This window comes from Amborella trichopoda, chromosome 11 (assembly GCF_054954075.1).
Source record: "Amborella trichopoda isolate Santa Cruz 75 chromosome 11, AtrichopodaSantaCruz75HAP2 v2.0, whole genome shotgun sequence".
NCBI lineage: Eukaryota > Viridiplantae > Streptophyta > Magnoliopsida > Amborellales > Amborellaceae > Amborella > Amborella trichopoda.
The window spans coordinates 3,352,154-3,379,869 of record NC_142346.1 but is presented as its reverse complement, the minus strand read 5'-3'; the positions used below and the strand labels follow the sequence as shown (position 1 = coordinate 3,379,869).

The 27,716-nt window shown below is 36.1% G+C and overlaps 1 protein-coding gene across 6 annotated transcripts; it reads left to right on the top strand.

Annotated features, from left to right (window-relative positions):
* The first annotated feature begins 7,703 nt into the window (after window positions 1–7,703).
* Window positions 7,704–27,620, top strand: OTLD1 (OTU-like cysteine protease family protein). Of its 6 annotated transcripts, none has more exons than XM_088852032.1 (10): window positions 7,738–7,849; window positions 8,283–8,992; window positions 9,098–9,351; window positions 11,663–11,824; window positions 15,620–15,697; window positions 16,582–16,660; window positions 16,771–16,916; window positions 17,275–17,340; window positions 26,300–26,477; window positions 27,248–27,620. In XM_088852032.1, the coding sequence occupies exons 2-10, from the start codon at window positions 8,629–8,631 to the stop codon at window positions 27,484–27,486; spliced, it is 1,566 nt and encodes a 521-aa protein (XP_088708158.1). In that variant the 5' UTR covers window positions 7,738–7,849; window positions 8,283–8,628; the 3' UTR covers window positions 27,487–27,620. The 6 variants fall into 6 exon arrangements, with proteins under 6 accessions (XP_088708156.1, XP_006851481.1, XP_020527335.1 ...); XM_088852031.1 differs by having other exon boundaries at window positions 7,849–8,102; XM_088852030.1 differs by having other exon boundaries at window positions 7,704–7,849; window positions 8,283–9,351.
* The last annotated feature ends 96 nt before the right edge of the window (window positions 27,621–27,716 follow it).

Here is a 27,716-nt window from a genome sequence, read left to right as displayed (position 1 = left end):
TTTGGTCTCCACAAAAAGGTCATAACCTGGTGCTTGGTCCCACCTAAACAGGGTCTCGGGAGGGGTGGGTTGGAAACGGTCTTAATATTTGGCTTATACACAAAGTGGCCACTCTCAGGACTTGAACCCGTACTCTTGCACTGCCTATCTGAGCCTTTTACGGTCACACCAAGTGACAACCCCTTAAAATCTTCATGTTTGGTATCTCCTGAAATTGCAATCTTACATATAATATTTTTTCAAATATATAGTATTTTGATAAATCTGCCTATACAAGTATGGTGTGTGTATTAGAAACATAATTTTTTGAATATTTTTTCAAAACTTTTCGCTAGGTTCTAGACCCAGATCAGGTATTGGTCCAAGTTTTGGACCTAATGGGTCGGGTCTGGGTCCAAGACCCTAGACATTTCCTTGTATCTTGAGGACATATTTGCCTACAAAACTTAGATCCACACTGATTTTAATTAATAAAAGGCAAATATTTTTAGATGGATACAAAGTATTTGTATATGAAAAATACAAGATTGTTCGTACATTTTAATTACAATTGAGTAATTTTTAAAAAAACTATTTCTTCTGCCCATTTCATTCATATAATTGTAACACTCCAAGCTTTTCGATGTCACTTTGGAGCAGCAATGGATTATCTTTCATGCCGAATCGTAACCCGATCTTGGTACTAATAAGTTTTATTCTTTTTTAACCAACTTAGAGAACGCTCATTTTGAACCCACAAATTAAAATATTAGAGCATAAAATCTTGCATTTTAAACCTAGTGAAAAGAGTATTTACTCTCATGGGAGCACGTTGTATGCTTACTCTTTCGAGAAAGAGTTACTTGAGAATAATTTTTCTTCTTCTTTGTGCTAGTATTTTTTATTTGAAAATATTTGTGTATATTGCTTTATAGTTCTTTCTTAAAATGTTTTGTAGAGAGAGAAAGATGTGGGTTTGAGTCTACATTGAAGAGGAGAGAGGTTATGGAGTTATATTTAAGAGTATGCATTCTCATGCATTATACTATCAGTACAAATGTGAGCGGGATATTGCACACCCAATGCGTGCGATGCACACATGCACGCATTTTCTGAGTCCTCTATAATAAGGGCCCTTCCTACCCATACAAGATATACACACTTAGAACATATTGGTGTCTAGTGTATGGGTTCCAAGCTCGGGTGCATAGAGCTTAGGAACATCAAGGGTTCCAAGCTCGGGTGCATAAGAGAGAGCTTAGGACCATCAAGGGTTCGAAGCTCGGATGCATAGAGCTTAGGAACATCAAGGGTTCCAAGCTCAGATACATATAGCTTAAGAACATCAAATAAGACCTCTATGTTTTTCTGTATCCCGCAGGCGAATTGTGTTCTTCTAATACACATCAAATATAGTATCGAAGAGGGGCAAATATTCAAGTTTCTATTTCTTCAAAATCCTTGTTCCACGCACCATTTTTCCAACATTTTCACTAGAAATTTTGGGATCCACTTAAAATCACATTATTAGCATTTTATAATTAAAAAAGGGATTATATACAATAATACCATTTACTTTTTATACAAGGTGGTCACAATTCCTTGTAATCATTTGATGCGAAACTTGATAGTTTGGATGTGCCTCAAAGTTCAAGAAAAAATTCTTTCAAAGTTTGAACTAGGCCACCTGAATAATTGCAGCCACCCAACTTTACATCCAATGTTCAATGATCATTATGACCACCTTGTATAAAAGGTAAATGATCTCATTCTATAATTTCCTATTAAGGGAAAAGAGTTTGGATTTTGTGGGGATAATGTGAATAGAGATAGGCTCACATCCGAGCATATGATCTTTTTGCCTAAAATAAAGGTGCATTTTTCTCTATAAAGCCATACATGTGGTTGGCATGGCCTCTTGAATATATATTAAGGTCTCCCACTTCATAATTTAGTATGATGTATGACTTGAATGATGATTCATCACATATTTATTCCTACTTTCTGATAAGGATCTCACTAAACAAATGCATAAGATTTTATGTAGAACGTTTGTTCTAAGCAATCAAATTAGAGCCTACCTCAAAACTTTTACTAAAAGAAGTTATTTTGATGTCCAAATATCATCAAATTGATCGTCTGGACATCAAGATGTATGGACTTGAAAAAAAAATAGATTTCAAGTTTTGGAGAAATGCATCATATAACACGTTTTTTTATTGTCAATTTTTAAGATTTTCAAGTTTTCATAGATTTGCTCAATCTACATTATTTTTGAAGCTTTAAATTTTATAACTAAAGATGAAAATATAATTTAGGGTGCAGTTTCTATAAGGTTGCAACCTTAAACAATCTAATTAAGGCGCACCTCCAAATTTTATCATAACATGTAATTTTGTTGTAAAAAATTCTTAGGATTATCTTAAAATCTATTTTCATATCTAATTAGAAAATTTTGAACTCCAAAAACGATTAAAATCAAAGAGATCTATAAAAATCTTAAAAATCGATGGTCTAGATAATGTGTTGCAAGATGCACCATTTCTGAGAGTCAATTTTTTTTTTTAATATTCATACACCTCGATGTCGAGATGATCAAATAGAGGGGTTTTCAACATTAAAACAACCTTTCCGATAGATTTTTTATGCTCAAATGTCATTCTACATTTTTATGGTTGCAACCTTATATAAACTTTTTCCTATAATTTAAGGCTATCACAAAATTTTCATGTATTAAAACCATATTTTTCGAAAAATAGGCTTAAATTTGATTGTTTAGAGCCTTGGCTCTATACAAACCGCACTCTTTATTCTAAGGCCGCACTTTCATAAAAAAAACCCATTTATTGAGATATGAGCCTTCAAATTAGGCACGAAGACGGTAACCTCACCTGTTACAACGAGTACAGCTGCACCTCAAATCCCACTAAAAATTGAAGTTTTAAATAGTTTGCAAAATGTGCAATCGAGTCAAAGTTAAAAAGTGGACACCTATCGCAATAATAAAAAATGGATCGAATCCTTAGTAACATTGTACGGTACATGAAGTGATTTTTGGATTTTTAATAAGAGTAATGATCCTACGAGACATTTTCATACTTATGTTTGTACGATTTTTTAAAGATCCTCGTTTAATTTGACACGTATCTTCAGAAAAGTTATTATGTGGCTTAATTTTTTTTAGAAATATGCGTTAAATTTAATAGAAATCTTTTAAAGCCTTACATACATAGGAAAATGATCTTATAAATCATTACCCTTTTAATAATCATTGGGTAGCTAAGCTCTTATATTGGCTTAGTGAAGAGTAAGATATCTCTATTAAATGGTTATTTTATGAATTTTATAAATAAAACTTCCTTTTTCTAATTTTACAATCGATTTTTGTCACCAATAAATCTTGAAATAACTACTTTATCTCTCTAGAAATAATTTTTTAGTAATAATTATTATTTTTATCTAAAACTAAAAAACAATTACGGTACATTGAAGGCTTGCTATCGTACATTAAAAGAGAACAAAAATCGTCTTGGGAATTTAGATCAGTTTTGCTACAAATTTAGAACATATCTAGACCTTTTCTTTTTTACTTTATGCATGTTTATCATAAGGCCAATGTATTGGCGGACTTCCTTGCCAAATAGGGTGCAACTTTAACTGAAAATTTTGTCTCTGATTCTGTAATTTCTTTCTAATCTCTTATTAATAAAAATTCTGAATTCCTCTAAAAAAACAATAAATTTTTTTTTTAAACACCTAATGAGCTAGAATTGGAAATATATAGTGAAGCCATTTACTTCTTATATAAGCAAGTCATAATTATCATTTATTGTTAGACTTGAAATTAGGTGGTTGAGGATGTGTCATTGTTTTGATCATAAAAAAAAGAAAAAAAATGATGTATTATTGTTTAGGCACAAAATTCAAAACAAAATTACTCGAATGTTATGATACACTTTCATCTATTGAGTTTCATATTCAATGGTTAAAAGTAATTGTGACTTCCTTGTGTCAAAAATAAAATAGTATCACAATATACAATCCCTTCGGAATTTGGACAATCTTTCAAGAAGATTTATTGAAGCTTAACTAAGTATTTACATTGTGGTAGTCTCCTTTCATTCTCTTTGTATATTTGCAAGATGTGATATCTTAGGGTTCATCAATAAAATCTTTGTAGTTCGTCAATTTTTTAGCTTTTAATTTCATAATTAGGGTGATAATAGATTTTTGACACGAAAAATGCTCTTTTGGCATGGTTTTGAGGTGTGCCTTACTCTGCCTGTTTATGGTTGACGCTTTATAGAAATTCACCCTAAAGTTTATTAGACCGTTGATTTTTAAATATTCACTTTGGAGATTCAAATTACATGATCGACAGTAAAAACATATCTTTTAGCTGTCCTAGAAATTTTAGGCACCTAAAATCTATTTTTTACAGGGATTTTGAAATGTAAAATAACTTTCTATTTCAAAACTTAGGCCTTACAGTAACGTAAACACGACAACTTACAGTACCTTGGCTGGTACTGGGGGACTTTAACACTCCCATAAAGAATGGGGGGTAGCAACTCTTTACCCCCAGACTTAGGTGTGCACGTGTTATGCCCGATTGCACACTCACTGACCTTGGTGTGGCTAGAGGGTGGTTCTTGTGGTCCAATAACCAACTTAAGGGGAGGTGTATCCGAAGAAGATTAGATCGCGCGGTGGCAACTACAGATTGGGTTTTGACTTATCTAGAATCTAAGGTCGAGCTTTTCCCTAAAGGGAACTTTGATCATTGTCCCTTGCTCATATCAATTTCAGATTTGGGCCTAGTTGGGCCAAAACCCTTTAAGTATTTCTCAACTTGAGAGAAGATTCATGGTTTTCTTGATATTATCTTTATATCATGGCAAGGTAGAGTGGGAGGCACACCCATGTTTTGTTTTGTCACAAAATTAAAAAGATTAAAGGGGGGGGGCATGGAATAAATAGGTGTTTGGGCATATGGGTGAATCTATTATAACAATCTGGCATCTTTTGTCCATTTTACATGATAATATGAGCAGTGACCCGTCTAATGAGGTGTTGATGGTAGAAGTGAAGTAGTGTACTTAGAGGCTTCAGATACTTTTGAGTTATGAAGATAGCATATGGAGGGAAAAGTCAACACAAATTGGCTAAAGGATGGAGACTCCAATACTAAATTTTTCCACCTCTATACTGTGATAAGAAGAAGAAATGATCGAATTATGTCTTTAAAAGCTCAAAATGGGATTTCTTCAGTTACTGAGGCTAACATTGATAATCACATGACTGGTTATTTTGAGGCTTTGCTAGCCCATGAGAGCGGTGCTGACATTCGTCTGGTTGATCAGTTTTTGCCACCACCTTCGCTTAGTTCTAATCAGAAGGAAAAAATTGGTTGAGGTAGTCAATATGGAGGAGATCAAGACTTGTATTTGGAATATGAAAAGTGAGAGTGCTTGGGGTTTGGATGGAATGTTATTAAAAATGACCTCTTTCTGGCCCTCAATGATTCTTCAACAAAGGTAAGCTCCTTAAGCAAATAAATTAATTCCTAAGGTGAATACTCCTAGTGTTATGAAAGACTTTCGTCCTATTGGTTTGTGTAATATCTTGTACAAAATCATCTCAAATTGTTTACAAGTTGTTCCTTATGATATTATTGACCCTAAGCAGGTTGCTTTCTTGAAAGGCGCTCTTATTACAAATAATGTATTTATGGCAAATAAACTTATGTCTCTTTGCCATAGAAATTCAGTTCGACCTAAATGTGTTTGCAGATTGATCGAAGCAGTGACTGTGATAGGGTATCTTGAGACTTTATTGTGGGTAGGTTGCATGCACTGGGTTTTCTTAATCCTTTTGTTTCATGGATTCGATTATATATCTCTACTATTTCCTTTTCTATATTGAGAAGTGGCTTCCCAAAGGGTTACTTTAAAGGGAAGAGAGGTTTGAGGCAAATGATATCCTTGCCTCAAACCCAAGATAACAAAAAAAAGATAATCATTGTGAATTTTCAGATCATTTGGCGCCAACAGAACCCAAGATCCCTTCTTCCGGTGGTGTGGTCATTTTTTGAGGCTCAAAACTATAAGTTGAGCATTGATGGGGCTTCCCTATAGAACCCTGTATTAACAGGTGGTAGTGGTGATGTCATCAAAGATAACAATGGTGGTTTTATTACTGTATTTGTTAAGCAGTTTGGTATTGTCTCTAATAACTATGCAAAATTTTTGGTTTTCGAGAAAGTGATTCATTTAGTTTTTCAGAAGGGGTTTTTTCCACTACAAATAGAAAACGATTTTTCTCTCCTTGTGAATATTATACAGAATCGATGTTGTGCCCCATGACGGTTAAAGATGATTGTAAATAATTGTCAAAGCAATCTCTCTACTCATAGATGGTCTCTTGTCCATGTTTTTTGTGAGGCAAATATGATAGCCGATGCCCTTGCTAACAATGCCCTTGCGAATAAAGCATCCGGGTGCTCTGGTACTATTATTTGACGCTGTCATCTGCCAAAATTTATTTCTACTTTCTTACTTCGTACATAACTGCCTTACTATAGTGTAAAATAATATATAATGCTCGTTCTTATTTATAATTAATAAAAGTCGAGTAGAGGGGACTTCGCCAAAAAAACAAAAAAAACACAACTTTCGATGAAACCTCACCCTCACTTTTATTCTTCCCCTTCCTTTTCCTTTTCTCTCTCTAACAACCCATGGACTCCTCTTTCCCTCCTCTCTCACACTTCTCAATCTCCTTCTCTACCCCCTCGTAACTTATTGGGTGGACTACGGAGTATAAATGACCTTACCCTCCTCACACTTTTGTATCCTCAATAACTCACTCTCTAGCCTATTACAACTTGTATGGAGTATGGCCCAATGCTTAAAAACACGGTTGAGTGACCCGGTGATTAATCTTAAAAATCGATCTAGACCGGTGGATAATCGGGCAAAAAAATTTAAATTAAGAAAATAAAAATTGAAAATATGATAAAAAGGGTGGTGCTGAAGGTCGATTTCCTGATAGAACCAGCCAATTTCTGATGTACGGTGAGAAACACAATTGCCTTGCCAATTCTCAATTAAGATTGAGCGATCGACATTTCTAAGTCAAAAGACATATTTTTTTTTGAGAATGCAGTCAAAAGATATCTTTCTTTTGTAGGAGTATTTTATCCATTTACTCCCTTGTGCAAAATACATACTTTTTAGATGGGATTAATCTCTACAACCCATAGAATAATCTTAGTAAAAAAACTCTCAAACATCAAACTCTATATATTCTAGAAAAACTAAAGCCTCAAGATTAAATATAGACATCTAATTTTTGAAGAGCTAGATCTAAGAGTCACATAACTTAAAATTCAATTTTCCTTTAAAAATAATCATCAAATAATTTTTATCTGCTCTCCCAAATTTTGAGACTCAAAATATCAACCTAGATAGATGTAATGACCGAGGGAGCAAATATAAAATATACAGTAATGCTCCCGAGGGAGCATAGTATATTTGCACTTATTTTAAACCATGGAATGGGCCGAGCGGTCTATTTTCTGATTTCTCAATCTTATTCCTCCTTTCGCCACTCCTCGTGTTTTCCGTATCTCCCGCTGGCCTATTCTAACTTGTATAGACCATGGAGTATGGACTTTCCTCCTCTCTCCTCTTTTTTCTCTCACATAACTTCTCTCTCTACATCACGTGTCTCAAACTTAAGCTGACAAAGATACGGTAACTCGTTGGCAGGAAACGCAAAAACTCGGCCATCGGAAAACGTCGCATCACGCAAATCCGAAGCGTTTGTTCGGCGACGACAATAAAAACGGAGCCCCTTAATGACGCCGGTCATTCTTACTGCTCTCCTCTTTCATTTTCTCTCTCAGAACTTCTCTTCTCACTCTCTCTCTATATTTCCTTGCATTTCTCCCTTATTTCTCTGCTCATAAATCTCTCTCTCTCTCCTGTGTATTCTCAACTTTCAAATGCCCTTATCTGAAGTTCCCACAAACCCTAGATATTTACCTGTTTTTTTTTCTCCCTTTCTCTCTCTAGTTTTGAGCCTACCTTTCTCTCTCTACCCCATATGTTGGTTTTTGAGTACGTTATTCTCTTTAATTATCAAAAAAGAAATTTATTTTCTTTGGTTTAATAGAACTTTATTTTCTTTGATTTCTTTGTAAATGATTCTGTTAATTTGAGCACCGGTAGCTCTATGGTTCCTTTGGTTTTAGGGTCTCTTACATGGATTCTTGATTTATTGATGATTAATACTTGCAGGTGTTGAATGAGTTTCTCAATTTGATTTTTTTGCAAATTGAGAGTTCTAGATAGAGAGAGAGAGAGAGAGAGAGAGAGAGGAGGAGAGAAGGAAAAAAGCTAGACTAGTGAAGGTCGTGGGTGTGGTGATAAGTTTTAGGGGATGCAGAGACTGGTCTTTGTTGAGTTCGAGTCTTCGGGCTTCAAGAAATCGATTACCAGTGGTATTGGTATCAGTGCACCAAAGGTGAGGGCAAGAGATAAAGGTTTCTCTTAGTTCTTTTGGTCTTTGGATCCATGATATTGTGGTTCTTGTTCATGTTGATTTCCTGGTTTGAAAAGTGAAAGCTAGGGTTAGGGTTCGGAGATGACTCGTATTCTGGTTCAGCGTGGCTCTGGTTCTTCCTCTTCGAACCGAGCCAGTGGCTCTTCTTCCAATTCTGCCCCTAATTCAGTCTCTACTGTCTCTTCGCCCTCTTCACATGTTACCAGAGAAGATGACTCTGATAAAGATACAAACGATATTATTACCTCTTTTGATGGGTTAGTCCATGAGAGCTCTATATTTGGAGATGAGAAGTTGCAGAGCAATGAAGGGGAGGCCAATCAAGAACCATCCATTGAGACCGGTATCGAGGAATGGAGTGAAGCTAGGCCAAAATCATCACAATCCATTGTTGCCAATCAAGAAAAAGAAGAAATTGAGGAATTGGGTGATTCAGAAGTTACAGGTTCGGTTCCTGTATCGATAGATTCGACTTCATTTAGGGGAACTGGGAAATTTGAAGGTGATGAGAGTGATGTTTTGAGTAATGGGTCTTCTCAATTTGCATCAGGAAGCTCTTATCCGCCACCACCTCCTGTTCCTCCTCCAAAACCCTCTGCAAACTCGAGCAACAGAAGAATAGTTTCAGGTGGTTCAGCTGTGGTGCGAAGTGGTCCATCCAGAAGGTCTGGTTGGCCTGTAGTGTCTTCGAGGACCTCATCTTCTGGTTCATTGCCATCATCGCCTAGGTCATTTGGAGAAGGTGAAGGTTACAATAGTGCAGATGAACAAGGCCCTTGTTTCGGGTCTTCTTATGCTGATATTGTAAGTTATATACTTTCCATCGATCTTTGTTTCTGCATTTTTAGGTTTGAGAGAATTAAAACTAATGTATTTGTGTTTTTTTATTCTTTTAATCCATGAAATTTTTATTCTTTTAATCCTTGAAATTTTTATTCTCTTTATCAGTGAAACGAAAAGAAATTTATTCTTGATAATGATGCAAACTTTACATTGTCCTTGACAATGATGCAAGCTTTACTTTCCAATCTTTGTTTCTTTCCTCCTTTTTCTGCTTTTCCTTTGATAATGAGTTATTGATGATATCGTAAGTTGTTTTCCTCCAATCTTTGTTTCTTTCGTACATATTTTCATTAGAGTTTCAATATGCTTTGCCCTAAATGAGTATGCATGTTTTCTTTTGACCTACGAAAGAGAGGGGAAAAAGAAAAAGACGCCCTTCAGCGGGGTGTCCTTACAAGTAAGCACTGAGGGTAACTGTCAGTTGAAATTCAATAGAAATTTCATTCTTCTTGTCCCATAAGAGGGGATGGCTTTTGGAAGTATAATTTCAGTTGCATCTTTGGTTGGGGATCTTGCTTAGTTCCTTAACATGAGAGCAGTATGCGTGTGTATGGTGGGACAATTGGGTGCATCTAATTTGCAATCTGGGGTGTTACCCCTTGACTGTTTGTCTGCTTTTTTGGTGGTTTGGCACCATTATGCCAAGTTCTAGTTCGGGATAGACCATGTTTTAGTCAAGGGATAACTGTTGAGCATACAAGCACGGTTCACATATATTATATTCAGAGGAAAGCTATTTATTCTCTGGAGTATGGGATGTGTTTGTAGGATGGTCAAGCATACTTTGTAAGGTGTATCACACTTTTTTGGTTATCTTGTGAATACTACAATTTCTCGAAATAATCTAACAGTTAAAGTGTTTGATGTTTGAACTTTCGACCAACTTTGATACTAGTGAGGGGAGCTATTATACTTCATTTGTATTAGTATGTTCTTGTTTCCAGTGGTTTTATCCAGCGATGTAGTCCATTTGTTTCAATTAGGAAATGATTTTATGTGAATTACAATATTGTGAAGATCAGTATAGCCTGTAAACAGAAGTGTGACTGGTATGTACTGATTTATACTCCTTATATATGTATTGTTGTACTGGTATGTACTTTTTAAATTAGCCAGACTAAGATAGAGTACATGGAATGCAAGTTTAATAATAATAGGAGTAGAGATGAGGAAGTAGTTAAGATTGATGGCTAGAAAATACCACAAAAGAGTGCACTTTCGATATCTATTTTTGTGGGTAATTAAGTGGGGAAGACAAGCTCCTACTTATTTTTTCAAATAGTTTAGGAGTTAGTTATTTGAAGGTGTTAGTGGGGTGGTGTCAATGGGAATGGAAACCACAACATGGTGACTAGGTTGTGGGGGTGCTACCACCACGGCCCCGGCCCCTTCCCCTAAATATTACAGTTGGAAAAATGGAGAGATTGAGGAAGATGTCTCATATAGAATTAGAGTTGGGTGGCGAAGTGGAGATGTGCGAACGGAATTTTATGTGGTTGCTGCATACCAATGAAGCTGAAGGGAAAGTTTTATAGGACAACTGTGAGACCAGCTTTGCTCTGTGGGGTGGAATATTGGGTGGTCAAAAAACAATATAACCATAGAATAAGTGTAGTGGAGATGAGGATGTTGAGATGGATGAGTGGCAAGACAAGAAGGGATAGAATTCGAAGTGAATACATTCGAGAAAATTTAGGTGTGGCACCAATAGGCAATAAGATGAGAGAGAGTAGACTTAGGTGGGCTGGCCATGTGTGGCGCAGACCCAGTACAATACCTATTAGGAGGTGCGAGTTAATTCAAGTGGAAGGCTCAACAAGGGCATGAGATAGGCCCAAAAGGATATGGTCGGAAGTAGTGAGAAAATATATGAGGACTTATGGCAGCATTGAGGCTATGACCTTTAATAGAGCAGAATGGCCGGATTTATGTAGCCCAATTAGTTGGGAAAAGGCTTTGGTGTTGATGATGATGATATTGTTTCATTTTTGATACTATTTGGCCAAGAATTTAATTTCAGGCCGGACCCTATTTTTTGTATTTTTCAATTTCTATCTCCTTTTATTTCACTTCTTAGCATAAATTTGGCCAATTGTATTTTCCAATTTCTATTTCCTTTTATTTCTCTTCTCAACATAAATTTGGCTAAATTACTATTTCTCTATGTCATGATATCCTTGATGCTAGTTTATAAGTCTTCACTGGTCTTTTCTTTATGATTTGATGGTCTATTTATTTGACGTCATAATTAACAAAATGACTCATTTTTCAGGAGAGGGAGCGTCAATTTGAGTTGGATATCAGGCGAACAAAGGGGTTAGAAGTTAAACGAATGGTGGAAGATGGAAATTGTCTCTTTCGTGCTATTGCTGATCAAGTATTTGGAGACCCTGAGATGTATGATGAAACTAGGCACATGTGCATAGATTATATGGTATGGACTTGTAATTCCCTACATAAATGCATGTAGCTGGCTTAAATATTGTACTTTTTTCTTGGAGCTTGTTATGTATACGCTTGTGACATTTCAGTCCTCTGACATGTAGAGAGATCTAGTATTTTCACCGTCGGGCATTTGGTTTTTGGAGTGATCCACTTTTGACAGCATATGAGCAAGTCAGTGCTGTAGTTATGGATTAACACCATTTTTCTTTTATTATACCAAAACAAGGTTAATAATGACCATTCATTTTTATTTCCTCTAGAAAGCAATGTTATTAAGTTGACATGCTAGCCGGGAACATAACTTCATGTGGTGTTCATGTAATAGAGTTCCATAATGTTACAAGTCAATCTTAAGATGATCTACTGGGAGTTGTAACATGATGCTAAGTATACAGTTTCTAAATAGTTCGCTTACTTTTCATTTTAATGTATTGTTGGTATGCATTGAGATTCAAATTATCAAATTCTATGTTCAACTCAGTCTAGGCCGACGCGAAGAATCCATTTGCTACTTGGCTGAGTTGACATTGGGATTCCTTTTTTGTTTTTGAAAAAAATCTTATGAAACAGAAAAAGTTGGTTTGTTCATTTTAAAGGAGTTTTGATTATGTTAATCACTTTTTAGTCATGTTTTTTGCGTTCTGGGGTTTATGAAAAAGAAACAATGTTTTGTTTTTAAAGGTTTCTGAGAAGATTTAACAAACTGAATTCTCAAATCTCGTCAAAACCCTTGTTTTTGGGCATAAGAATTCTATAGAAAAGGAAGTGAGATGAAAAGGGTTTTATTGAACCTCAACATACCTCATAACCCTCTGAATATGGTATTCACAGAAGCAGCATGGGTTCTATTGCATCTACGTTAAGAATCTCTGTGGAAATACCCTCTTGTCCTGAGGCTGAAGAATTAGGCCTCTGTGAATTATCCTAAAACAAAATAAGGAAATATCGATCTACCATACGAATATCTTGATTTTTTTGGTGTGAGACTGCTTTAAGGCTGGTACCCTCATGGTGTGCTCATGAGAATCATTTGAGATTGGATAAGACTTCCCTTATGGTGGGGTGGTTGTAATCTGGATCTCGTACATCAGTTTATTTTATTAAAAAAATGAATAGAATACTATTTGATAGAGTGATTTGAAGGATGATGGTCCGTAAAAATGCTTCTTGAGGACTCCAACACATTTCTGGATAGAATAATGACTATTCTGAAGTACATGCTACTCGGTATTTGGCATGATGTAGTGAAATTTGCTTTTTTGGGCATCCTTCTCAGAAGATTGTTTGGAACTTCCCTAGAAAAAAAGAATTTAGTGTTGAGGATGGTGATCTGCTGGTTAGTTTATTTTATTTAGTCTGGTTTTCATCAGTTTCTTTTATTTTAGAAAATGAATAGTGTACTCTTTGGTAGTCATTTGAAGGATGATGGTCTCTAAGCTGCTTCTCAAGGACCATGGCACATCTTGAGATAGATTAATGATTATTCTGAACTACATGCTACTCACTCAATATTTGGCATGATGTAGTGAAATTCGCTTGTTTGGGTGTTTTTCTATGAAGAGTTTAGAATTCTTCCAGAGAAAAATGAAGTTAGCATGGAGGATGGCAATCTATTGGTTATTTTATTTTATTTTAGTTCATTTATTCAGTTTTTCCTTAATTCTTGTCTAAAATGAATTCAAATATGTGACTATCTGCTACAAAGATGAATCCGAGTACTAATGATTCTTGATTTGTAAAATAGAGCCTCTGTCATGACTAAACTTTGTGGGGCTTGTTACCAGTAGCTTTTGTTTGGCTTCCGTTCCCTCGCCAAAACATTTACCTCTTGATTATACATAGACCTTTTGATAAATTAACTGGTTTCTTGTTTAAGAACTCATACAATTGTGAGAGACATAGTGCCAATAATAATGTAATCGTTGAGATTTTGTTCCTCTGAATTTTCTTGAATTTCTTTTTTATCAAGTTCTTTTAGAGTTCTAAATATTTTGGAATCTTGATTTTTATTATATAATTTGAGTTTCTCTCTTTTATCTTTTATGAATCACTCTATTCTTTCCATGTATTTTGTGGGGCGCATGTATGTCAGGGGCAAGTTATGAGTTAATCATCAGGAATTGTTGTAATATCACTGAGAGGTGAATGATTGTCAAATTTTTTCTAATCAGTATTATCCACCAATAAAATAAGTAAGTTAATTATAAAAAGATCTGTTTCATGCCTTGGTGATTCACCTTGATATTCCTTCTGAGAATTTCCATGGATAATCTTTAACTCGCGATGGATAAGCTGTAGCCTGCTGGCAAGTAATTGAGGCAGATGGATTACATGGCTTCAAGTTCTTGTGTGTTAGCTCCAATGGATGTTCATACTTTGTTGTTCTCTCTGATAGGTAAAGATTCTAATGATTATATCTTGCCATGACTTGTATGCAAACTCCATAATCTAATATGGTGAAAACAGGTTGGGGGCCCCTGATCCGGACCCTACCGAGTTATGTAAATGATGTATCCAGCCCTAAACCCTGACCTAGACGTGACCTAGGAAAGGTGCGGTAGATCTAGACGTAATTCTCTACCTTGCCAAATAGACCCATTTACACCCCTTTTTTAGGCCTAAAAATTCAAAATAAATTTGGTTATCCATTTATACTGATCATTAGAAAACAACATCAATAATAATAAACAAGATACTAAAAATTAATTGTTAAAAGCTATAAATCATCATATTTTAGCACCAACAGTTAAAAAAATACTTGCAAGTATATTCTAAATAAATAAACAAAAACAATGCCCTCAAGAGAAGCATTCAAACAAGCCATTTTGAATGGAGGATGATTAGAATCGAGGATTTTATGCCAATCCTTCCGTTAAAAATAGAAGAAGGGACAAAGAAACTAAACAAACAAAATAATTGATTTTAAAGAAAGCACAAAAAAGAAAGTAACAAAAAAACAAAAAGCCTCACCATCGTGCAGTGTTTTCCACGAAAGCGCGAGGCACACAGATCTAGGGTTTTGAATACAAACACCTAGTGTTCTTCTCAATTGTGTGCTTTTCTTGAAGACCCTAAAGAACCCTTCTAAGAATTGAATATGTGGCTTCATGTTAACCTATTAGCACCTTCATTTATCTGATTTCATGGATTCCCTTTTTAAGGATTTTCATGATACCCCCTTATAAAGAGCTTTCCTAAATTGGAAACCAGGCATTCTTTTTAAAGCCCTCTTTGTCACCCACTGAATTGTTTTAGTCTGAATCCATGGTTTCTCAATGCTCAAACCCTATTCCCATTGTCAATTGCAGCGAAAGAGCCCCTCTTACCTCATGCGTTCATGTTTAAATTGTTTTCCTTAATCTTAATCCACGGTTTCTTGATGCCAATGGCCAACCTATCCTCATCTGCAGAAGTGAGAAAATTCCTTTACCCAACTTCCTCTCTTCAAAAGCTTTTACCATATTGTGAAGGTGAAGAATTTCTTTTCAGAACTCGGTGAAGAATTTCTTTTCAGAACTCTCTCTCTCTCTCATTCTCACCCTCTTATATATATATATATATATATATATATATATATACACGCACCTTTATTGAATGACAGATTTGTCACAGCTCATATCATTTAATTTTGTTGTGTTGTTTATGAGGTCACTGTAGACATGGTGGTTGTAGTTACCCACTTTTTGGTGTGCAATACAGCTTGCAGTTTCTACAATAAGTGACTGATTTCAATTTTAGATCTGTTGTATGACAGTGCAATTGTTTTGTCAATTTTTATTTCCAGGAGAAGGAGCGGGATCATTTCTCACAGTTTATTACAGAAGGTTTTACATCTTATTGCAAGAGGAAGAGAAGAGACAAGGTTCTACTCCAAACGTTTATTTGTTTGATTGTGGCTGCACATTTTTGTAGACTTGTGAGATTAAAATTTATGTGCCATATATCATCATCATCATCATCTTTCAAGCCTTATCCTAACTATTTGGGGTTGGCTACATGAATCCTATTCTGCTCTATCAAGGGCCATACCCTTAGTAAGACCAGAATTCAGCATATCTTATCTCACTACTTCCATGTATGTCCTTTGGGCCTTCCCCTTCTTCGACTTGAAAGCCTTCCACTTGAAATTTTTGTACTTTATGCATAAAGAGAAAATATCTCAGATCTAGTACCATATTGGTACTCTGATCCAACATCTATTGTCCATACTTATTTGTAGATGGTAGGAGATTAGTTGTTTTTCACTCAGGCTGCCCTTATTTTGAGTTGGAACTGTATGTTCACCTTTGAAGGATATGTACGGATGGCTGATGTTGGGCATGAGTATCCAAATTGTATACTCGTACGAAGTTTTGCATACAATCCCTATATATAGTATTCCTTTTTGATTCACAATCTTTGGGGTTTCTTTGATATCCCATGAAGTAATCTGAGCTTTAGTAATCAACAGAAGTACCTGTGGGTAATATATCTGGGATTTCAGACTTGTAACTGAACTAATGTTGCGGGTTTAAAACATTTTAAAGTTACAGCAGCATTCACCTCTTTTTCTCTCCAGTGAACTTTTATAAGAAAAAATGTCGGATATCAATGCATTTCTATAAAGCATTACTTTGGGATTTGAATAGTGCTTGCTGGATCTTCATTTATCATTATTTGATCAATCATAGAGAATATTACTCTGGCTTGTCAATAGTTCTTTTTAACAATGTGTCAAAAATTGTTAACTTATTAGTTGGGATGCAGGTTTACGGGAACAATGTGGAGATCCAGGCTTTCTGTGAGATGTTCAATAGACCTATCCATATTTTTTCTTACGGCACAGGTATCCTCCTATTGTAGTTGAGCCTTATGATTTGCTGTCGTAGTTGGATAGGGAAATGTTAAAAATATTTTTAGTTGCCATATTTTTACTTGAATTCCTGTTATGTACAGAGCCTATCAACATTTTTCACAACAGCTATCACACGGATACACCTCCAATTCGGTTAAGCTATCATCATGGAAATCATTACAACTCTCTTGTTGATCCACGCCGACTGACAATTGGTGCAGGCCTTGGTTATAGCAGTCTACGAGGGGTGAGTCCTGTAACAATGGCATTTGTAGTACTGGACTTTCTAGGCAACTGCATTCCACTATTAGTATGTTCATCTATTCAATTTATTCAAAAGAAAGAAATGCAACTATATGATTCATATATACATATTTAGTTTGCTTAGTATTTTGAAATAACACATCTTGTGAACATCTTCTGAACATTAATTTTGGTTCATCTCATTTCTGGCTTCTCCACAATCTGGAAGATCAGTTTCTGTCTATAATGCCATTTCTTTTTTTTATTTTATTTTTTTTGTTGGGTTTTGAGACTTTCTTTTTTGTTTTGGATTAATTAGCGTAATTTGTTCTTTTCTCATGTCCCTTTTTACTAAATTGTAGACAAACATTGATAAAGATCAAGTAAAGGCTGCCATAAAAGCTCAGCAGGATCAACAACTTGAGAATGTAAGTTTTCGATTATGGCTACTTTTTCTCTGGTGTCAAAACTTCTCCCTTTTTTTCTTTTTAGGGCCAATTGTGCTTTCCTTGGCTACATGGTAGTATTGTTTGGCTTAGTTGCAAGAAAGAAAAAGATATAATCTATGGCATCATGCTTTATTTACTGCCTGATGATATTTCATATTATGTCTGTGGACAATTACAATGGCATGTTTTATTTTACCCTATGAGATTTGGCCAAGGTGCATACCAAAAAAGTAGCTATTGAAAAATTTCTGTTCCACTTGTTTCTCAAAAAAACAAAAAAATTTCTGTTCCACTATGGTCTTATTGCTGTTGCCTTTTCGATGACATAATAGTTAAGAAACACATTGCTCTGAGTCGGGTCATTTTTGTCTTATATTTCATAATTGCTTTGCTTCATATTTTGTGGCTTAATGCGATTCTTTCTTGATGTACTTGTAAGATAAGGGATTACTTAATGTGATGTTTATGAATGTTGCTTAACATTTTTGTTACATTCTTCAACCTTCACCATGTGATATTGTCTGGGAAATAATCTTAGCTTTGGTGCATGTTTGTACTTGTAGATATTGTTTCTAAAGTTATTAGGGCAATGGTTGAAAACTTGGTGGTCCTGGTTCCAGTTCTGTAGTCTCAACACCTGCCCAAGTCGAACCAGGTCTGGAACCTTTTCTGTGTGATCGTGCCAAAGGCTTGGGCCTTGTCTGGTTCAGCTCCAAGTCTGAATTTTCAGTCACTACATTAATGCCTCATTTGGAAACATATACTTAGTGCCAATGCATTGGTCGAAATGCATCAGCAGTAGTGCTACCATTTGTCTCTGTACAACAAAGTTGGAAATAAGCGGTGACTCTTTTTCAACTAGAATATTGGTACTAATGGGTTAGGGGAATGCCTAATCAATGTTCAAGGAGTAGGAGTGGCCGCCGAGGTTGGCACCTAGGCACCTCGCGGATTGTGGCTGCCCCCTTGTTCTTGAGTATAGAATTCCTTTTGTGTTTGTTTAATAAACAGGGTTTTATTGTTTTTTTGTATATAATGTATTGTTCAGAAGTTAGAACTACAGATCAAACATCAAAATACACAACTTTAAACTGTTAATAAAATAGTCAAGAGTAGCATTAAAAGAATGAAAATTACTAGATATTACTAGTAAATGTTAATTTTTTATTGAACTTATCCCAAAACTGATGATATCCATTAAATCATGCCAGTCGCAACAGATTAGTGATTAAAAAAAGTCACATCTGACAATCAAAGGGCATAAACAAGCTAGAAAAGTAGTCTCCTTCACCCCACAAATATGATAAACTCAATATGAGGTTTAGTTTCATCATCACTAGCAACATGACATCTACATTCAAGGAAAGCATTAAGTGCACCTGAAGTTGATGATGATGCCAAGCCATCATCATCGGAGTCATCCTCCTCCCCCCCATAATGACCTTCTTCCCTTGTTTCCTCTGAGTCTGCATCCTCCTTCTCCTCCACCATCTTCCTCCTCTTCGTCTGTACCTTCTTCTTTTTCAGCTTTCTCTTCGCCTTTCCCACTTCTTGCACTTGGTTCCATGTCAAGCTCTTCTCCGTCCCTCGAATACATGCTCAGCCCCATCATCTTACTCGACCAACCATTCGTCTCTTTTATCTAAATCTTTCACAACTATTGGATCTTGAATTTGAATCCACTTTATATGGCACTCCTTCAGCTTGTGATTATGTTAAATGAAAACATGGTCATTCAGTCTCTTTTGCTTGAGTTTATTTCTGTTCTTTGAATGCACCTGTTTTATAATACATCATTGCACTATTAGAATTTGTTACTTAAAAAAATATTGAGAAAGTTAGAGTCAAAGAATGATAGGAGATGAGGATAAATGAAAAATTTACCATATCAAATGTATTGAAATTGCTCTCGCAGCCGGATGATGTATAACTCAAGCTCAAAATTCGTTTCGCCATACTTTGCAAGTTGGGGGCACTTTTGTCCATGATTGGCCCACCATGAAGCTACAATACGTTAAAAATAAATAGAGTACATATATATGAGTAAACTTAGAATTTAGAATATTAAAGTCAAGTTAAATATGGAGTAAGGAGTAACAATTTAAATGTAAGAATGTAAATGACAAATACATCTTCATCTTTTGTCTTATTACAATGTGTGTCCTAAATATGCGCATAGACGATACAAGTCAAGTTCCATAGACACTTTTGTCTTGGACATCTGAGTCGGGCGTGAGCCTTGCATTAGACTTGTTAATTGCTTCCATAAAACAATCCCGACTCTCTACCTTAGAATCATAATAGAAATAAGCATGGTTGAGATGGTATCCTACTAGGTGTAGGGGTTTCTTCAGCTGCGAATTTATCTATAATTTTCATAACGGACTCATATTTGCTTTCATTTTCTTCAAGTTCATCTTAATTTCTTCTCTTGCAACCTCCATTGCATTGTAAATATGCCTCATTGCCTGGCTCTTTTTCACTATCCATAAGGCGAAGCACTTTTACAAGTGGCTCAAAAATATAGAGGCAATATTGAGCCCCTCTCCAAAACTTGGGTGTTATAACAATGTCATAGACCTTTTTGCCTTTGCCTCCTTAGAACACTTGCTCTCCTTCCAATCCGAGGAGACAAACATGGTTCGAATTGCCTTGGTTATTCAGAGAATCCATAGTGTTGCAAACCTTGTGATCCTTGGCCTCACCAAATCAGCCCCATTTGTAAACTTCCTCATCATGGCTAAAACATTGGTGTGGCTTTAAATAAAAACTCTTAAAGCTTTTGCTTTTTTCTCCTTGGCAAATTTCTCAACGAAGAGGTCGATACAATGAGTCACGCAAGGCGTCCTGAAAATGTGCATCCTCGTCGTCTCCAACAATCTAGCAGCTGCCATATTGGCCTTAGCCATATCAAGGACAACTTGCACAACATGTGCCTCGCCCACCTCCTCGATGCACTTATCCACAACTCCAAATATGAAAGTCGCATAACGAATTTTATCAAATGTGTCAAGGGACCTCAAAATTTGTTTTCCATAGGACAATGACCCAATAAATTCATAACACTCTTTGAACTCTTATTGCTCCAAGCATCTGTCATATTAGTCACCCCACATCTGTCCTAGGCATCCTTGTGGGTCTTCAGGTACTCATTTGTTATATCCACCTTTTCTTCAACACAGGACCCTTGAGCTTATAAGGTGTAGGGGCCCTATATCTTGGGCGAAACTGCCCCACTGCTCCACCATAGCTTGGAAACTCTTCTAACCGTAGTATTAAATGATAGACCTGTTTGATACTACCATCGTGCCACATACTGATTAACCCTTTTGATATCCTGCTTCTTCAAATGATCCTCCAGACTAGTCTATACCAGCGCCCTTTCTCGAACCACCACCTCAGTATTGGGAGGAGAGAAGAATGTATCAATGGGCCCCCTTCTTCAATGTCTCTTATGCCCAATGATATCTGGTCTACATATGGAGGCCGCTCCCTCTTCATCTTCATCTTTGTTTTTTATTCTATTCATATTTACAAATCTCCTAATGTCTTCATGTTGTTTCCTTGTCTCTTCTCTCTTCTTTTGGACCCATCTAAACGATCCAACATCTGTTTCCTAATATCTCCAAGAACTTGAGTACATGGCACTACGTCCCCTCTCTTATCGGCTAAATGCTTCTTCAATCGACTAATGCCAACATTGCACTCCTTTTTGCAAAAATTGCAAGCTACCTTATTCTTGTCATTAGGGTTGGGTTAATATTCGTATTTCTAACCCGTATCAGCTTGTTTACTGAACTCGAGGAAGGCATTTTCACCTACAGCCCTCAATTACTTATCGCTTAATCCTGAAAATTATACATAACCACCGAAGTCAAGCTTGAATACTTTACAAGAAGTGAAAATTGCCAATACATACACAAAAGCAAGATTAATTTACAACTATGCAGTCTAAATATTTAAATTTAAAATTGTGGTCATCTAAAAATTACAAATAGGCAATGATGTAGAAAGAAATAAATATACTGGCCGTTCAATATCTTGAGTTCTTGACAATCCAAGGAAGAAGTAAAGCTGGCATGCTCAAGGCCAAAAAAAAAAGTAAAAAACTCTAGGTAAAACCTTCACATTAAAATTTCAATGCTTTAAAGCATAAAATTGAAAAAAATAAATTATGAATCATGCATGTATCCTAAGTCATGCAACAAAAAAAATAAATTAAATCGCTTTGGAAGAAATGGAATTTTCCCATTGATTTGGTTCATCGATCTAAAAATCACAAATAATATCAAAGTAAAGCCTACTCATGCCTACTCATGCAATTATTTAAAAAGGCAATTATCAAACTAACTAATGCAAAAAAAATTATGGAGGAAAAGGTTATGAATCATACACGTAAACTCATGCAAAAAAAAAAATCATTTGGTTCAAGTGCAATGGATTTTTTCCATTGAATTACCTTCCCAAACTAAAAATCAAAATCCAAATAGTTGATAACATATCAAATACATCATAAAATATTGGAAAGGAAAAACATAAAGCAACATATCATAATACATTTTACGATTGTCCTCGTCAAAACATATCGTAATTTATTTTACACAAAAAATACATGACCTTAATTAAAAATATTGAAATAGACGAACCTTCTCAAAATGTGATCGATATCGGCTCAAATCGGTAACTTTTTGTTCCCAAAACTCCTCTTTTGCAACCAATACAAAGCCTCAAAAAGATTTGGGATGAATATCCTTTGATTTTGCAGGGATTTGAGGCGGTTGAAAAAATTTTTGATCTCTTGAAAAATCTTCAAATCTTGGATTTTAGAGACTCTCTCTCTGAAACTCACTACAAGGGTTTTTGGGGGGCAATAATGCCCCCCAAAATGCTTTTCCCCCCTTTTTGGGGGGGGGGGAATTACTAAAATGCCCCTTGGTCGAGGGCCATTTTCTGTCCTCGGCCAAGGTCTTGTGAGGCTCCGCCTACGCTCTCGCCTTGTAGGGAGCCTAGGCAGGCACCTTAGTATACCTGCCGAGGGCCTAGATAGGGGTGGCAATGGACCTGGACCGATCCGGGAACCCGACGACTAGACTCAACCCATGTCCGGGAATGGGTCAAAAAGTTGGACCTAGTGGGTCGGTCCGGGTCCAAATATTGGATCCGAACACTATTCGGGTTTGGGTCCATGTGGACCCAACATGAATAGTTTTATGATTTAAATAATTTTTAATATATAACATATTACTAAATAAAACTATATATTTTTAGTTTAAATATACTAAAACTATGTATTTTTGGTTATAATATTTAAATAGTACATGTGTATATTTAACACAATACTTAAATACATTTAAATATATATATTTTTATTTTCTGGGTCAGGTCCAATCGGGATGCCACCCCTAGGCCTAGAGACTTTTACTCTTATAGTGTTCTTGTAGGAACCCAATGGCTTTCCATCATCCCAAAATCAACTTTTGAGGTGGGTGAGGGACCCAAATCATAATTCATAAACATTCAAAAACCATATTACAAATTCACAACTGCAAAATTTAAAGTTACAAACTAAAGGTCTATGAAGATTGAAGAGTTCAAAAGTCAAGACAAATCATCATCATTTCTCAAGTCTCAAGTGTAAATCTCAAATCTTTATTGGACAAGTTATCTAGAGAGTCTCCATGTGCATCATCATCATCAATATCATCCTCAGCAGCCTCCACATATTATTCTTCTTCCTCGGTCTCCTCGAATCGTCCTCATCCTTCTCGACCTCTGGAACTGACATGCTACTGGACTGAGCTTTTACTCTTTTGTGTTATAGTGTTAGGTTGTACTTCTTCATTAGCCTGTGGGGCTAGCTAAACATAAAAAAAATGTCATTCCTTTTTTTTTTTTAATTGATTTGATGAAAAAAAAGCCGCAAAAGTGGCTGTTTTTACTGTTTTGGGGGGTTTAATACCCCCCATACCCTATCCCCTCTTTTGGGGTGAAAATTGCCTAAATACCCCGGTCAAGGTGTTTTTTTTTTTTTCCATCATGCTGATGCGGCGTATATGTGGTGCGATGCACTATGGCCGCATATGCGGTGTGATGCGGTGCATCCCACCAAACCGCATATGAGCTGTTTTGCGTTGTGCCTCCTAGTGCATACCACATGATGCGGTCGCATATGTGGCGCTGCCGCATTTTAAAACAATGATCTCCACAAATGCTCCTAGTCTATTGCTACTGCCAAGGTCGGATTTGAGCTGTCCATTTGACTGGACAGTGTATCTAAGGGATTAGGTTTTTTCCTGTTTTTTTTTGGAGCTCCAAACCAAACTTTAGTGTGAACCATTCTGAAACCATCGCCTCATATTATTATTATTTAATTTGAAATTGTTCCAAATCTACGGCTATCCCATAATTAAATTTAGTCCGCCCATTTGAATGGATGGTGGCTCTAAGTAAGGGATTTGGACCTTTTATGTATATCCAAATCGAAGCTTATTTGGAGGATCATTATTTGAAGGTGATTCAGTTTTTTGTTTTTAGTCCCTCACCCTTAAAAGTGGTTTTGTGGGAACTTTTTTAGTTCCTGCAGACATGTTAATATTCATCTGCGGCATATTATATTGGATTTGCATAATGTGAGATGTTATGCCATCAAACTTCTTTCAGGTTTTCAATGCACATATCATTATCATCATCATCATCTGAGCCATATCGCAACAAATTAGTGGCTAAGGTTCTCAATGTGTAGATTATCTGAGGTTTTTTTACAAGCTTGGAAAATCTATATCTTCTCATAACTGTGATTAGAAAAGATAGATGCTCTAAGCATTTTATGAAAGTATGTAATCTCCTCTATATCTAATTTTTCCTTTGGGTAAAACAATTCTTGGCATGTCCTCCTTATGTTTATTTCCTCCATGGTATCCAGTGTTACATGGATATCGACACGCTGTTCAGTATTCAGTATGTCTCGGAGTGTTTATTACATAAGACTAAAATGTCAGTACTTCAAGACATTGTACAACGACTATTTTGAAAAATATAACTATATAGGTTTTTCTAGATGCCCACTAAATGCACAACATTGTGGTGGAAGAGTGTGTCCTGTTTAAGCAGCCACCTAAGAGATTGCGTAGTCAAACCCCATCGACCGTTTTGTTTATATTTTTGCCATTTTAAAAAGGTTAGCCTATAACTACAATGTTGTCTACTAACATCATAGTGGCTTTGTGGCAGTATGTTGGTTTATGTGCAAATCGTCCCAAGTTCAAGCTGTGCACAGGTGATGGTCTTTGTATTTTTATGATATAAAAAATCTCACCAAGAAATAATAAAAAAAGTTTCATTGTGAGGAATGGAACTTGGGCCTCCTTGTCTTAATTGTTGCTCTACCACCAAAACCATTAAGCACGTGTGTTTGAGTAAGGGCAGACATATACATAATGTGTTGATATGTACTCCAAAATTGATGACATCATTAGACACATACAGTCAGGTGTCGATGACGTGTCTACACTTGTCTATGTCTTGATATGTGTCAACAAGCAACACCAAACAAATTTCGAAGTGTCCATGTAACATTGCGTGTATCACTTGCATATATATTATCCTTTGTTTTAGTCCAATCATTGATATTTTTGGCCTAGACGAACAGGCAGGTCGCCTGCTGTTGAGCCTTGCTCCTGAAATGCATGTTTGAATGAAGGTGCTCGACTTCTTACTATATAGATTTTTTGCGGGAAAGATGTTGTATCTTATGCAAATATGCTCTTCATCTTCGAGAAATTTCACATTTTTGGTAGTAAGCCTACTGCAATTCCCAGTGTTCTTTGGCATAGACTTCATTCCAGTGGTTCTTCTTTATTATATGTCATATCCCATTCTAAATCACCGGATCATTTAGAGGCTCCAAGAGTATTCACTGAATTGAACCATGCCTTCTTAGGCATCCAGTTGCTCAAATACATGTCTATTGTCACATGGACAAAATTAAACATATGAGTTGCTTTGTCCAAGGCCTTCTCATCCTTGGTCTCTTCTATACTTTTCTTAATTTGAGTCGTGTACGTATTTACAGATGCAGATTGGTATAGTTATCTGAATGCCTTACATGGACTCCTGCATTTTTGTTGGGCTTAATTTCACTTTTTGGAGCAATAAGCAAAGAACTATTTCTCAATTTAGCCATGAGGCAGTATGTCAAGCTGTGGCTTGATTATTGTCATGCTTACAGGGTTAATTGGTCACAACTCACAAGTCGTATTGGAAATCATGGATATGGCTTGCGACTCGCTATGTTCCAAATTGTGAGTCAGGTCTAACAGACTCAGCTGTTCATCCAAAAAAATGATAAAATAATGGGAACTGGCCAAACTTTATCAGTTCCCATGTGTATGGCTCCAGGCTTGGTACATTGTCAAGCCTGAGTGACTTGGCGAGTTTGAGTGGACTCGCATGAGTTTTCCAACACTGGGCACATCTGATTTGGGAACTTGGTGTTTTGGTTTAACTGTTTTACTTTGTGTTGTGAAGATTGCAGCATGATCTCTGTGGCAACTCATCCAACTTTGCAATCGGAAGAACTAAGTTTATATAGGCAGATTATATAGAGGGGGATTATCACTTCATATAGATATATTTTACAATATCATTAGTTAGAGACAGGCTGCATCATATTTCATCTTAGCTGGAGTATATTTCCATTTTGATTGCTTGCAATGAGTGATTGTATAGGTTTTTAACATTTATTATCATTTTGTAATGAATAGTTGATCATTTGCCTTGTTCTTCAGGTAGTTTTGCCATCTTATTTTATTTTGATGTGTAATCCCATGTTGATAAATCTCTTGATCTGTAATCATCATCCCTTGATGAGATGAATTTGAGACATTTAATACTTTAGATGGAAAGCCTCAAATAATTATGTATTTGTAATATGGCCCAGGCCCTTCTAGCCGAGGGTCGCTTCTACTCTGATCTGGAGCTCACAGAGAAGGAAATCGAGCGCATGGTTATGGAGGCTTCACGGGCTGAATATCTTGCAGAGGATAAATTCAAGCAACAACTCAGCCTGAGGGAGTCTTCAACCTCTTCCCATGCCGAGCCATCCTCTTCCGGAGCAAGTGAGTGATAACTTATATATATATATATATATATATATATATATATATATTCTTTCTTAATTTTCTCAAATGAGAAAGTATACTGTTATGGCAGGCAGTATTAGGAAGCCTCATCTATCATCCATACTGTGCTCCATACTTCAGACTTCTTTGGGTGGTTTAAAAAATTACCATCGGTCTCGAGTCTATAGACATGCCCATGGTAGTTAGGAACTTGAAAAGAATCCTTTTTAAAAATTGTATGAAAAACCCAATATTTGGGAATTCCGTGGAGTTAACACCAGTGTTTGAGAAAATGCTTGAAGAATTGGGAATAGGAAGTACCCTTTTTGTTTATAATAGCGGAATTTGTATTCTCCTGAAAATGTAGGGCTGCTTTTCGTCCCAGATTTTTAGGTCTTGTTTGCTGAAAAGGACTTTCTAAGCAAGCTGAGAAGCCCTTAAAACTTTACAAAAACAGTAGTTTCTTCAAAAACCCCACATACACGCACACATGCGTGAATCCACATACACCCATGCAGAGAGAGAGAGAGAGGGAGAGAGAGGAACACCAACTCTGTCTGGGATTTTTATTTCTCAATTTTTGGGAACTTTTTTCTATTTTTTTAAGGTCTCCCTATCTTTAAGTTGCCCCTATATTTTTCTCAAGAAGAAAAAAAGAAGAAAAGAATAAGAGAAATAAAAAAATGTCTTTCTCGAAATGGCTCCCTAAGAAATTCCTGAAAAGATATTACATATCAACATGGAGCTAAACAATTTTCTCTTAACAGTTACAGGTCCATCAGAGAGGGAACAAAAGAGTGGGCTTGAAAGGACCTCTTCAGATGCCGAGTTAAGTAGCAGCATGCAGATGGTCCTGTCAATGGGTTTCAGTTACAGGAAGGTCATCGAAGCCTACAGTATATTTGGCAACGATGTAGAATCAATGGTGTGTTATTTGCTTGAGATGGGATCGGCCAGTCCATCAGAAGGAACCCTGAACAGGCTCAAAGGGAAGGCGACTGAGTAATAGGAAGACAAGGTCATGGAGCTCAGAGTACCATTTATTAATGGTGTAATGGGTTACATTTTCTAATGTGTATGTTGAACTCTTTCAAGTTGAGGTTATATAGTAGAATAAAATTGATGGTGGATTTGTGGTTACAAGGACTAGTACGTTGGTAATGAAGGCTTTCTAGGCAAAAGAGAGAGAGAGAGAGAGAGTGAAATCATGGCGTGCTGGGCTTTATGAAAATAAAT